A 14,709-nucleotide genomic window follows, 5' to 3' on the forward strand; every position below is an offset into this window, starting at 1 on the left:
CCACCTGCCATGGCAACAGTACACCACTGGGCACCCGGAAGCCCTCATGATCATGTCCTTCTAACAGTGTTTAGCCTGCCCTGCATAATCCTTACTGGTTGGCAGACATTACTGAGCAGTGACCATGGCCTCAGTGTGGGAACTATTGTGATGAAACAGATGCTCAAAGGTGAAGACCCTGCTTGTGAGGAGGCTACTTTTTTGTGTTTTTTGCTGTTTTTTGTTTTTAAAGGCAGATGTTTTCTTTATATATTTACTTAGCTCACCGTATTGTTTCTCTTAAGACTTAATCAAATTTTTCCCCTTTCCAAATGTAATTTAAACATTTTAATCCCTGTGGAAATGTACGATGTGAAAAATTGGAAGTACCTTATAATTGCACCTTTGAAGATAAGCCCTTCTACAGTGCCAAGTATGTTCCTCTGGATTCTGTTCCATGTTTCCCTCACTTTTGTTCCCCTGATAGGATTATATCATATTTACCATTGTTCATTTGCTTTTCTCTTTGGACATCTTTCCATAGCAGAATGTGTAGCTCCCACGTGTTCTCAGCAGCTACATCATATTTATTCAGTATTGGTAATATGTAGGTGAAAAAGATAGGCAAGGTTTCTGCCAACTTATAACTCATGAGATTTAAGATTACTGAAATCTCAACTTGTAATTATGCATTTGTGTTAAACTACTATGAATGCAAAGGACACCACGTTTGTACATACATCTTTGTTTCTGTAGATCGAATTCCTAGAAGTGGAACTGCTGGGTTAAAGGACATCCACATATTAAATGTTAGTAGAATTGCCAGCCTGACCTCCAATGATGTTATAATAATTTAGACTCCTGCCAACAGTGAAAAATACCACTTAGAGAAGCATGTGGAAATTGGAAGTTCATTGGACAAAAGCACAGACAACAGTGATTAAATTCAGCAACTAGAGAAGTAGATAAAGGTGGGAAAATGATGGTGAATGCACTGAAAATTCTGTAGATCTGCACGTGATAGATCTCTAAGGCAGACAATTCTTCATAGAAAAATTCTGTCACAGCGCAGGACATCAAAATTTGTCAATTTTATAGGAAGTCAGTGAGCCATAGACTATTCTTATCCCCCTTCTACGACTGCCTCTGAGAAATGGTAAGAAAGGCATATTTGGGTTGACTTGTGGTAGACATGCAGCTTGTGCCTTAGAGCAAGGGTCCCCAAGCCCCGGACTGCGGACCGGTACTGGTCCCTGGCCTGTTAGGAAGCAGGCTGCACAGCAGGACATTAGCAGCAGGCCAGCCAGCGTCACTGCCTGAGCTCTGCCTCCTGTCAGATCAGCAGCAGCATTAGATTCTCGTAGAAGTGCAAAGCCTAGTGTGAACTGCACATGCGAGGGATCTAGGTCTCATGCTCTTTATGAGAATCTAATGCTTGATGATCTGAAGGTGGGACAGTTTCATCCCGAAATCATCCTCCCCACCATCCATATAAAAATTGTCTTCTACAAAATCGGTCCCTGGTGCCAAAAAGGTTGGGGACCACTTTCTTAGAGTGTTGACTCTTTTCAGAATGTAAGAAAATAGCCAAGTGTATTTTATATCCTGAGAAAGGTGGCCTAAAAGGTAGACTATTTTATCTTATATGACAACCGGAGACTTCTGTGTCCTTATTTAGGGGTTATTGAACATGACTTCTAATTATGGTTTTGGGAAACCATCCGTATATTTTCTTGGGAATGTGATTGAACTGTCTTTTTTTTTTTTTTTTTTTTTTTAATGAGATGGAGTCTTGCTCTGTCACCCAGGCTGGAGTGCAGTGGCGCGATGTTGGCTCGCCGCAACCTCTGCCTCCAAGGTTCAAGTGATTCTCATGTCTCAGCCTCCCGAGTGCTGGGACTAAAGGCACATACCACCATGCCTGGCTAATTTTTGTATTTTTGGTAGAGACTGGGTTTCACCATGTTGGTCAGGCTGGTCTCGAACTCTTGACCTCAAATGATCCACCCACCTTGACCTGCCAAAATACTGGGATTACAGGCATGAGCCACCACACCCAGCCTGAACTGTCTTATTGAAGTAACCAGTAGATTCAGGAGTTAGCTGGGTTTGGGTTCAGAGTTGCCTCGCTCCTGCTGCTGTTATTTACTAATGTGTGGGCAGAACAGCCTGGGGGGGGGGGGGGGAGAGAGAGAGAGAGAGAAAGGCAGATACATAAAATAAAATTTACCTTCTTATTCAATTTTAAGTGTACAATTCAGTGACATTAAGCACATTCATTCACATTGTTGTGCAACCATCACTGTGCATCCCCAGAACTTTTTCTTTCCTCTTGCACAATCGAAACTCTATACCCATTAAATAAATCTCTCCATCCCCTGTCAACCACGTTCCCATTTTTGGTCTAAGAATTTGACTACTCTAGGTACCTTATTTAAATGGAATCACACAGTATTCTTTTTTGTAAGTAAGTTTTTTTTTTTTTTTGTGACTGCTTTCACTTATAATGTCCTCAAGATAATGAGAATTTCCTTCCTTTTTAAAGCTGAATAACATTCTATTGTATGTATCTACCATATTTTGTTTATCTACTTATCCAACAATGGGTATGTCAGTTGCTTCCACCTTTGGCTGTTGTAAATAAATTCTTCTGTGAGCCTGGGTATTGAGATATCTCTTTAAGATCCTGCTTCCAATTCCACTGATGTATACCTAGAAGTGGAATTGGTGGATCATATGGTAATTCTATTTTTAATTTTTTTGGAAAGCTAAGCAATATTTTTGCATCATATTTCTGATAATTTAGGAGTGGAAACTGGAACACTGTGGAACTGAGAAATGGTTTGATCTAGACTTATCCTCCACTGGTAACTGCCCAGTTTGTGAATGTGTGTAATTGTAGGCCAAGGAGTTGGTTGTGTGCCTGTTCACTGTTTTCCAAAACAATGACTGTAAATCAAGAGACCTGAATTTGAAGGGAGACACAGATACAATGCAGGATGGTCTTTGATCGGTGTCTGTGACTTTAGTTGTCATTGTTCTATGCACGCTGTGCCTTTGATCATGGAACCTTGCTTCATTTAGTAGGCCTCTACTTTGTGAAATAGAGGGATGGTGTGGTATGTTTACAGGAAGAAAGGCTGATATTGATACCTGATTTTCTTGGAATGTTTACTTAGCCACGAAACTGACAATTTATATACACAAGTGCTGTATCCTTGTGTTATTTAGTCATTGGCGTGTATTCCTAAAGAATTATTGTGTTTTTTCTTCATGATTTTCCTTTGACATCATTATATACATCCTTGAGGTCAGCTCACCATTCTAACTTTGGCCTTTATTTAATTTACCTAAACATATATTTTCCTTGTCTGAGTGCCTTCTTGATGCCAGCTCATGGGCATGCTGGAGAAATGGGAGTGCTCTGAATGGTAGTCGATGCAGAATGGCTTTTGTGTTCTGGTTTTGCTCACCCAAGCACTACCTACTCCCCAGGGAAATAGGAGTTTATTGGAACTCTTGGCAGGGTGAATACTTTAGTCCCCACTTTTATTGATTAGATTTCCCTGGTATTTTGGGGGGTGCAGGCATTCAAAATCTTTATAGACAGAGCAAATGTAATGTAACCTTTTGTTTTTATCCATTTCTTAATAATATCCCCTTTCCCACCACTAATTATTCTTAGAAGCCATTAAGCAAGTCTGCTTTCTTCATATTCTTGTTCCTCTCATCATAGTTTCATTACTGCTGTTGTTTTAAAGATTGGGTGACATTGGGTGTATTTGACATAAAGGCAGAAGTATCTCCATGTAAAATTTGTGCTGCTTGTGTGGCTGGAACTCCTCCAGGGAGAGTTCTGGAAAAAGTGATTTAATTTCTCCTGACTGCTGGTGACCTTGGAAATTTTGGCCATAGATGACGGTGATTGACGCTTGTATAATGGAGAAAAAAGACCCACCCTCAACTTTCATCCTTTAGAGGAAGGCAATGGGAGTTGGCAGCTCTGGTGAGGAATAAGAAGGGACATGCAGGCTACACAAGGGACAGTTTCCAGTAGTGCCTCTGAAACCTTTTGACATTCCTCCTTAGGGACAAGCAGGTTGTATTAAAAGTAGGTATTGGTGTGAGTTATGCCTGTGATAAAATAATGAGTAAGATAATGGAGCATTAGCACAAACACACATTATACTTTTTAAGTATGTTTGTAGGATTATAAGTCCTGGAGAATCGAGATTTAATGAAACTGCTGGAAGCTGGGATCACTATTTTCAAATAGTGATCTCTGTGTCTTTCTCTAAGGTACCCCTCAGATTTATTTAAAATATTGTCATTTGTCAAAATTTGATGTTTATATGTGCCTATTATTTACTTCCATGTAGAAACTGCTTGGTCAGTATATTTTCAGATCATTTTATTATGTTTGTTTTCAGGTTGTTATCACTACTTCTAGAAATCTTTGCCATTTTCTAATGGCCCCTTACCTAAAATGTTTTAATGTTTTGTGGATCTCGAGTTTGTGTATGCTCCTAATTAAATATTTACCGAAGTGAAGGTTTATCAGGGAGCAGTGATGTCCACTTAAATGAATGCGTGATGTCAGATAGAGACTCTTAACATCTCCATGGATGCCATATTCAGCTGTATTTTACCTTTCCCCTCAAAACAGATAAAAGCATCTGCACATCCCGGGGACAGAGGAGTGGTTGGGATAGGAGACTCATTTTGTCAAAAATGTATCAAATAAGAACACTTTCTAACTGTGTTTATAAAGGTTTATAGGCATTATAGATTAAAATTCCATTGATGAAAATGAAATGTACTCAAAATAGTTTTGGGGTTTGGGGGTAGGATGGTGATTTTAGATGGGAGAGAGCAGCATAAATACATGTGAAGAAACAACCAGCCTAAGCACCTAATTACAATGATTTGGAAGGGGGTGTTACAGAATACATCTGGGCTGGATTGGAGAGTTAGGAAGGGAGCATTGGTTTATGTCTCCTAATCTTTGTAGCATAGATGAGACAACAAAATGTATAATTTTTTCTGAACGTATTTATAAAGGTTGTTGCAGAGCTCAAAGATGTCCTGATGGAAGAGGTAAATTTCAGCATTTTATAATTATAAAAATGTATAAAAATAAGTAGGTTACATCTACCAGTTATTTGTTTTCTTTTTAATAATATCAGCAATTAACAGAAGCCTTAATTGTTAACTACAAAAACAGTTATTTCTTAACCTGAGTTTCTGGCCACAGCCACCATCTACCCACCATCCATCCATTAGAATAAACTTCAAACACTAAGGTAAAGAATTCTAGAATCAAGTTGACAAATCAGGAATTAATAAAATTCAGCTATTGAATTGGTAGAAGGAACTGAAAAATACCTTCACCAAACTACTGAATAGAATATATTTTACATATATAGTACAGACTAAGGGATTTTTCCCTCAGTGTATAAATTTATCCTCACACCTGAAATTCTTTTTCTGAACTAAAAATGTATGTGGCTTATCTTTGTAATCTAGTCAGATAATAGATTTGAAAAAGAAAATGAAGGCTAAATATTTTATTTTTGATACCAGGGTTTTTATATCATATTTTTTTCATATTTGGTTTAAGAATGTTTACAAAGATTCATAAAACATACGTTCACAGGGAAAAATACAGAGAGAAATCAGAACCACAGATAGGATAGAGGAATGAGGCTAAGACTTGTGCCTTAACTGATACTCTGGGAATGCCCACTGAGTTTTAAGCATTGCAGTGTGGCTGGTCCAAATTGAGATGTTTGTAAAGTACACACCAGATAGTAAAGATTTAATACAAAAAAAGATCTGAATACTTTTATAATATTTGTTATATATTGACACGATGTTTTAGAAATTTTGCATTAAATAAAAAATCATATTAAAATTAATTTCACTTGTTTCTTTTTAATGTTTCAACATTGCTACTAGGAAAATGTGAACATACACATGTGGGTCTCATTTGTCACTTATTATATTTCCATTACACAGTACTTGCCTAGAAGGAGGTAAGTTTAACATCCTCTCTTGAAAGATGAGCAGTTCCACAACGGCTAATGTCTGAATTAGCTTGGAGGTAAGCTCAGAGCATGCCCAGAGGCAGGACCAACAGGCTCCTTAGCAATTTGTTTTGAAGCTCTTCCTGTACCTCAATGAATGGGTGATTGATGTGTGTTTTAAAATGTTTAAAAATATGTATCACTTTTATAAGTTTAGAATGATAATATAAAGTATTAAAACTACATTATGTAAATATTAAGGAGCACTTTGTATGGAAGATCCTGTTGTTATAAATAAATTTTCAGTGCTGCAAGAGAAATAGCACTCGAACATAAATTTAATTTTCTCAGCAAGGCAATTTTTACTTCTATAGAAGGGTGCGACTCCTGGATGGAGTAATGGTGAGAGCACACTTCAACAAGGGAGGGGAACGTGCAGGTAGCCCCTACTGCTATGTTGTTCCCCTGTTGGCTAGGGTTGGACCGCACAGTCTAAGCTAATTCCGATTGGCTGTTTTAAAGAGAGCAGGGGTACGAGCCTGAGTGGCGGAATGAGTAGTTTGGTGGGAAGGGCTTACAGAACAGGTGACTCAGGATGATTCAGTTCAGAGCAGGTGACCAGGAGTGACTCAGGATGGAGCAGGTGACCAGGGGTGACTCAAAGGACGGAGCAGGTGACCAGGGGAACAGATGTCAACTACTGGTTAGAACTGGTGGAAAAGGTTGTTTACTGAAACTAGGGGCAAGGAGAATGAGGAAGTTAAACTTTAAAATGGAGAACAAGGAACAGGGGAGCTGAACATACTGATGCACTGGTTCTTTGAAGAGGATCTCAGAACTCATCGTACTTAACAATTTACAGGCTAAAAACCTTTGAAGAGAAATTTATTATATCCTACACTGTTAAGCCCAAAGCAAATGGAAACTTGGTTACTATTTGATGTTCACTGTCTTCCTAATTTAGTAAGGCAAGAAGTATCCTGCCCCAAATATCCCTAGTTAACCTATTATTTGAAATGGTTCACAACACTGTGCTTCAATTGTCTTTGGTAAATAAAATATCCAATAACTGGTAGCTGCAAAATTAATGTTAAATATCTAAATAAATACTAAATAGTGTATCATTCTTTAAAATAATCCTTACTTAGCTCTAAGTTGGGATGAATATGTATGAAGTACTACATATTTTTGTTTGCTGTGGCTCTTTAAAGAGAAAAGTGTATTTAATTTAGTCTTTCTGCCTGATGATTTCCAAAGTCTAATGATTTAAATCAACATGTATCTGATTTATGCATGTATGTATTTGTGTATGTGTTTATCTCATGGATACTTATTTAGCATTTAACTCTGTGCCAGACACGGCCCTAAGAAAATTAGTACATGTTTATCTAAAAATAACTGGCGCTTAGATAGAACGTACAATGATTCAAGCACTGTTCTAAATGATACATATGTATCTTCCTACAGCAGTGAGATACGCACAGTAAATGTGTTAAACATAAGCAGAGAAGTTAGGTCGCTTATCCAAGTTCACACAGCTCCTTTCTAGAATTGCTGGGAACCAGTCACTGCAGCCTGGCTGTTCTGAAGTGTCCGTGTTCTTATCGAGCCTATGTGAAACATTCCATTTTACTTACTTTTGTTTCTAGGCAGCATCCGTGGGACTTAGGCCAGATGGTGTCGTCTTTTCAGTATTAGGGGTGTGTAGAGGCTTTCCATAAAGTCTGGAAATTCTGTCATGAGAGGGGTAATAAAGGGGTTATTTTGAGAGGCAAGGTGTTTATTTAGCTCTTTGTGAATTTATGAGTGGCTATGTGGAATAGTGGGTGGGATTATGTGGCGATTATGCCCCAAAGCCTTACGTAACAGCTCTAGTTATATTAAAACTAAGCTCAGGCTACAACCTGGAAATGTGGCTCTGCAGTTGTTTTCCTTCCTACCTCCTCTAACCTTTTATGCTTAGGTAGTTCACTTTTTGGCGTTTTGTTATCATCAGCATCAGTCTGTGAAGTTCTTTGGTGGTTTGATACTGTTCTAGTCATACATTGTATGAAGAATATCCAGAGAGCCTGAGAATTCTGTTGTGTGGCCCATAGCTGTTCTATTCTAAACTATTCCAGACTTTACAAGCAATTAATATATAAATTTAGTTTGAAGTTACCATCTTAGTTCCTCTGAAGGGTCCCTGAAATTGCTTTCAAGGAAAATTCTATAATCTAATAGACCAAGGTTACCTGCTACCCTCTTACCTTTGAGAACCTCTTTGAGGAATAAATAATATGAGAAAGTATGTATGTTTCATATTTGGCTTGCTTCATCTTTCATGGTTGTTTGCGCTAGAGCTTTATCACAGCTTTAAAATATTGCTCCTCCCCCAGTTCCTCCTCCCTATCCCCCACGGTTTAAATAAATATATTTTTACTATATAAAACAGCAGAATGATCAACAGCTTGACAAAATGGTCCTCAGGATGCCCTGCCTTCCCACTTCAAAGGTATCCTTCATAATGTTATGTCTGAAAAGATTATTGATTATATATTTACTCATGCAACAAACATTTACTGCATAGTCTCCTGCCTTACAGGCCCATGCCAGCTCTTTGAGTGAATAAGACATGGTCTCCCCACTCTTGGAGCTTACAGTTGGTGTGTTCCAATACAATGTAGTAAATGTAAGGTAGGAAATACAAAGATTTAAGAAAACAGTATATAGTACCCCATGTCTGACTAAATTATCTTTTAGAATTCTAGAGTGAAATGATGCTCTGATGTTCTAATCTAGTGCTCTCATTTTTAAGGTCAAGGGAAACTGAGACCCAAAAATGTTACGTGCCTCATTTGTAAGGGAGCTTCAAGTAGCACCAAGCAAGAGCCCAGGGCTCTTTGTGGTCACTCATTGCTATAAACAGGGATCAGGGTCTGAGTCAGTTATATAGCCCTTGGTCATGTATTCGTAAAATACTTGCATACAAAATATTTCAGGAATATCTTAAAAAGGAGAACCCATCTATATTAATCAGTTTCTTCTCTCATGCCGTTTTATACATACTTACCCACAAACACAAAATTCAGGTTATCATTTATTTAGACGAAGATGTTGCTAAGATTTACAGTGGTTTTAATTGAAGCTGTTAAAACCATGGTTCTTTTTCAAGTGATTGACAGGTCAGTGATGAATATCTTGAGATGAAAAATTCCAGGGTAGAGGAAGAGATCTCAGAATCCACAGGGGAGGGACACAAATGCTAATTACACATTGACTTTAATTCCTGATTTGTCATAGCTGCCTGCAGGTGTATATCTTGGCTGTGGGCTATTCTCAGGGCCTCATTTGTATTTCAGATTTTCTTTAATAATGTTGCATCCACAAATAACTGTTTAATCTCTGACTTATTTACAGTTCTTATTCTCTCAATATGGGAAACAATTAATTGGCAGATGAATGTAGTTGTTTCTTTTGGTTATTGAAGATTAAAATTTTTTTGTCTTCCCACTGATTTCCCTGGAAGACAGTTTTGGAACAGCACCTCACTTTGGCCTTCTGGCCTGAGAGATACACAGGTGTTCACTTTTGTTTATTATTCCTCCTATTATTACTCCCACACATGTGGCATGGTGAATTAGCCCTCTTGATGAATTAGCTCTCTCTCTGGGTTGAGAGCTAATGTTCCTCTGTGCTAAAAAGCTGCTGTCCCACCCCTGTCTGCCTACTGAGAAGGAGGTTTGGCATTGGGAGGTGCAAGGTAACCTTGAGATTAACTTAGTTTTTTTTTTTTAGGCAGTGCTGATTTTTTCCCTAGGTAGTAGAATTGAGGGCTCAAGCTTGTTAGATGGATTGGGTGAAAGCACGAAAGATACATGGACCTCTTTCCTCATTTCCACATATTTATTAACTTCCCAGCGAATGCACCCAAATTGGACCATACCCTGTGGCCTTGTCCTATTTAAAATGGGCCCTGAGATACTTTACATGGTATAGCCACCTTCACTGTCTACCTTCTGTACACTCGTGATTTTTTGCCATGACTCCAGCTATCTTGTTGTTTTCCTCACCTGCTTCTATAAGCTAGTTGTGAGGCCTTGTCTGAGGAGAGTTCCAGGGTATATTAGCATCAAGACCACTTCTTCCCTTCCCTGGTTCTGAGTTACTCAGGCCTGTCTGTGTGCAGCCCTCTCATTCCTTGCCCTTTTTTTGGCCTGTATTAACTCTGGCCAGCAACATGCAGGGAAAGTATTAAAAACCTTTTTGTTGGAGGGCACTAGTTGTTCAGTCCCCATCTGAACACATTTCTCACATTTTTACTCATTTCCTGAGTTTTAGAGTAGTTGTTAAGACCTTGCAATAATTTAAAGCTAGGTATCTAATTTTAGGAGTCATCTTTATATTTTCTTACTTTCTGTGTTGTTGTGCTATGACCATACTTCTCATAAGAATGATTTACCTTAACCTCAGCCCTTAATTGGCTTGGGCTCTGATATGGCTCCATTCTGCTGCTTCTAAAGCATGATTCAATGGAGTGTTCAAGTGGGTGATCTGACAGTTGGAATTTTGAGGCATCTGTCCTTTTCCAGATTTCCATGTTCATTTTCAAGATGAGTTTTTGAAGAGAAGACAGTTTGAAAGGATTTTAATGGTGCTCACTAGCAGTGTGGCTGAACTCCATGCTTCTGCAATATGCTGTCTTTAAGCTGATCAGTGAGAGCTGAAGATGTATTTAGAAAAGGGATTCCAGACTGTGGAGATGGCTTCCGTCTCCTTGATCCCCATGCACCTCTTCAGTGTGGGTTTGTAAACCTTGGTTTTGACCCAAACCAAGCCTACACCTTCATTCTGTAAAGACATGCACTATATGTTTGCTACAGGATACTATGTTTATCTTCAAAGTTTTCATAATGAAAAAGCATTGTTTAGTGTGTCCGTATCCATTTATTTAGTGTATTCTAGGGTTAAACCATTTTTGCATTTTATGCTTCTAACTTCCTGTCTGCAAAATTAATTCAAAATCTAAGGATTCATCTAGTCCATTCTATCTCCCCCACCTCCACACTGCTTAACTCTCAACTATGTTGGTGTTGGGCTTAATTAGCTGTATCTTTTTGATTTACATACTGTGAAACCAATTCCAAGCATCTTTGTAATTGTTATCTTGTTTGTTCTTCTATTTATTTATTTATTTATTTATATTTTTTATTTTTCAGAGAGATGGGGGTCTTGCTTTGTTTCCCATACTGGTCTTGAACTCCTGGGCTCAAGCAATTCTTCTACCTGGGCCTCCCAAAGTGCTGCAGTTATAGGAGCAAGCTATTGTGCCCACCTTGTTTGTTGTTCTTAATAGCTCTTAATCTGGTCCTTAGGAAGCTGTGACAGACAGATTATATGGAGTTTTTCTATGGAGGCAGTTCATATTTTTAAATACAGGTTTTCAAAGTAGTCTGACCCAGAAGAGGTTAAAGCACTGCTTTATCATAATGTCTAGGAGTCCAACAGGAATGTTGCAAACCTCTTCTCTGTAAAGTAAAATTGCTGTGGGGGCCTATGTGTTTAGTTGTTTGATTTACATCTTTGGTTATCAGCTTTTTTCTTTCTTTTTAAAATGGACTTTTTTTTTTAGAGCAGTTTTGGATTAACAGGAGAATTGAGCAGAAGTTACAGAGATTTCCCATATACCTTCTGCCCCCTACACACAATCTTCCACACCAGAGTGGTATATTTATTACAATTGTTGAACCTACCTTAACACATCATTATCACACAAAGTCCATAGGGTTTGTGCTTGGTGTTATATCATCTGTGGGGTTTGATATATGTATAGTGGCATGTATTCACCACTATAGTGTCGTACAGAATAGTTTCATTGCGCTAAAAATTCCGTATTCTCTGCCTATAACTCCTGGCAAAATTCCTTCTCTCATTCTAACTCCTGGCAACCACTGATATTTTTATTGTCTTTGTAGTTTAACCTTTTCTAGAATGTCGTATAGTTGGAATCATACAGTACACCTTTTAAAGTGTCTGCTTTCACTTAGTAATATATGTCTAAGCTTCCTCCATGTCTTTTCATGGCTTGATAGCTCATTTCTTTTTATCACTGAATAATATTCTGTCATCTGGATATACCACAATTTATCCATTCACCTACTGAAGGATATATGGGTTCCTTCCACATTTTGACAGTTATGAACAAAGCCACTGTTAACATCCATGGGCAGGTTTTGTGTAAGTATGTTTTCAACTCCTCAAGTAAATTTCAAGGAGCTGTATGCCTGGATCAAATGGTAAGAGTACATGTTCAGTTCTATAAGAAATGACTAAACTATCTTCCAAAGTGGCTGTATCATTTTGCATTCCTACCATCAATGAATTAGAGTTCCTATTGCTCCACATCCTTGCCTGCCTTTGGTGTTGTCAGTGTTCTGAATTTTGGCTATGCTACGAGCAGTGGTATCTCATTGTTGTTTAAGTTGGCAATTTTCTAATCACATGTAATGTAGAACATCTTTTCCTGTTCTTATTTGCCACCTGTATGTATTCTTTAGTAAGCTGTTTGGATCTTTTGCATTTTAAAATCAGGTTGTTTTATTATTGTTGAGTTTTAAGAGTTTTTTGTATATTTTAGATAAATGTTCTTTATTAGTTATGTCTTTTGCAAACATTTTCTCCCAGTCTGTTGCTCAGCTATTTCTTTTAATTGGTTTTAAAAATCTTAGATTCAGAAAACCAAACTGGAGTGAGCTGATCTTTCACAGTTGAGCAGGCACATGTGGCTGCTAGTGAGCTATGTTGCAGACTCTCAACCCTAATTCCCTTGATTCTTTGTTTCCAGGTCAATGTGACGGTGGACTACATTAGACCAGCCAGCCCAGCCACAGAGACAGTGCCTGCCTTTTCAGAGCGTACCTGTGCCACTGTCACCATTGGAGGAATGTGAGTGTTCTGGCTGGCAGGGACTCAGCTGTCATCTCAAGTAGCTAAGAGTTCTTTGCTCGTTTGAATCTTTCCTTCCTTTCACTCTGCTTTGCTTTCTCCTGCTCTTAACTCAGTGGTTTATAATTATGTGCCCGTGTAGCACTTTATATTTGTAAGTACTTTATAATCACTCATTAGCTAATCGTATACTTTCATTATTGTAGTTATTTAAGATTTATTGGGCTCTGTGTGCCTGGCACTATGAAGTACACATCATTACTATTAATAATGCCATTTATTGAGTATCAAGCAAGCCCTAGATACTGTCTGAAATGGTCTCTGCATATTGGTTTAGGAAGTCTAGGTATAGAATAGCAGGTAACAAGGAGGGAAGAAGAGGAGAGGTTAATTGGACATTTTCTTGTATGTAATCAGTAGACGATGAGGTCATCCTATTCTGCTGTACTGGCTGTAACCTGGTTAGATTCCAAGGTCTGTTGGCAGGCAGGCTGAGGAAGAGTCTTTCAGGGGAGATATCTGATAGGGGAAGGAGGAAGCCTGCTGGGCCCTGCTTCCACAATAAATATTACAACAGTCAGCCAGTCCCCAATAGCAATTCTTACTTTGCATAAAATATACCAGTATGGTAATTGTCTCCTTTTCTGTTTAACAATCTTATATGCTAGTTGTTACCAAACTGTTATTTTTCATTTCTTTTAAGGGGGCATATTGATGGGGAAGAAAATAATAGGTTTGTCATCAAAACAAGGATTGTGTTACTGAAAGTACAGTGAAGCCACTTAGGAGAAGTACCTCCAAGCTATTGCAGGCCTCTGAAAGGAATAAGCATTTTGTAGCTGCTTAGCTTCATGAAAGTCTCCTAACAGGAGCCTGTTTCACGTCATTCGTGCTTTCACATTTGGAAATGACTATCTTTAGCCACTGCTACCGATCCTATATTTATTAATGTTGTTAATGTTCACACAACAATTGGAGGTTTCATCTTTGCCAGGAGGCGCTCAGTATAGGCATTTGATGTTTACCTTCACGCCATCACAGGTTTTGTTAGAAGCAGGTTCTTGACAAATCAAGTAATATTTTTGAACTGGGAAAAACTAGGACATATTTTGGTCATTATTCTATCTGTATAAATTACAATAGTTATTTGTTACCAATTTGTTACCACTTCTTAGGAGTCAGTTGTATGCTTCCCTATTGTAGAGACCTGGAATCTTAGTATTCTATCTAAATATTTTTACTGCCACAGAAAGCCATCTCCATAGATACTGCTGCTTTTAAGTACTGGTGAAAACAACTTCACTGTTGTACAAAACCATGTGTCTTTATTTTTGGCAGGTGGCCTCCACCAGTATTTAACATTCTATTAGAATGGATTATCTCCTTTAGTTACCACTGAAGAATATTTAAAAAATAAGTTTACGCTGCTTAAAATGAGATATTCAGGGAGTATTTTATAGCAATCTTTTTATTTTTAAGATAATTTGAGACAGATAATTTAAAATACTTTACAGGGCAGAGTGTTGTGGCCATGCTTTGTGCCTTAAAACCTTGAGATCTCCACTGTGTTTATTTTGGCTTTGACAGAGATTACTCTTTCAGCCTTCCTCTCTGCAAATGTGGGGTAGCTGTCTGTTCTAGTCTGGGTTTCTGTTACATTCTTGAGTCCTTGTAAGAAGGTGTCAATTCTGTTGGCTGTTTAACAACACAGGTTGGTTGGTCTTAATTGACAACCTACAATATCTATACTCCAGGTTTGTGCCAGAGATAATGAACTTGA

At 38.2% G+C, this 14,709-nt stretch overlaps 1 protein-coding gene across 1 annotated transcript in view; it reads left to right on the forward strand.

The window, feature by feature from the left end:
• The window catches only part of SND1 (staphylococcal nuclease and tudor domain containing 1), a 437,174-nt gene that overhangs the window by 179,934 nt on the left and 242,531 nt on the right, over positions 1-14,709 (forward strand). Inside the window, exon 12 of the mRNA XM_004046157.5 lies at positions 12,829-12,929. Coding sequence (XP_004046205.1) covers positions 12,829-12,929 — 101 coding nt within the window. The remainder of the gene's footprint in view (positions 1-12,828; positions 12,930-14,709) is intronic.

Source organism: Gorilla gorilla, chromosome 6, assembly GCF_029281585.2.
Source record: "Gorilla gorilla gorilla isolate KB3781 chromosome 6, NHGRI_mGorGor1-v2.1_pri, whole genome shotgun sequence".
Taxonomy (NCBI): Eukaryota; Metazoa; Chordata; class Mammalia; order Primates; family Hominidae; genus Gorilla; species Gorilla gorilla.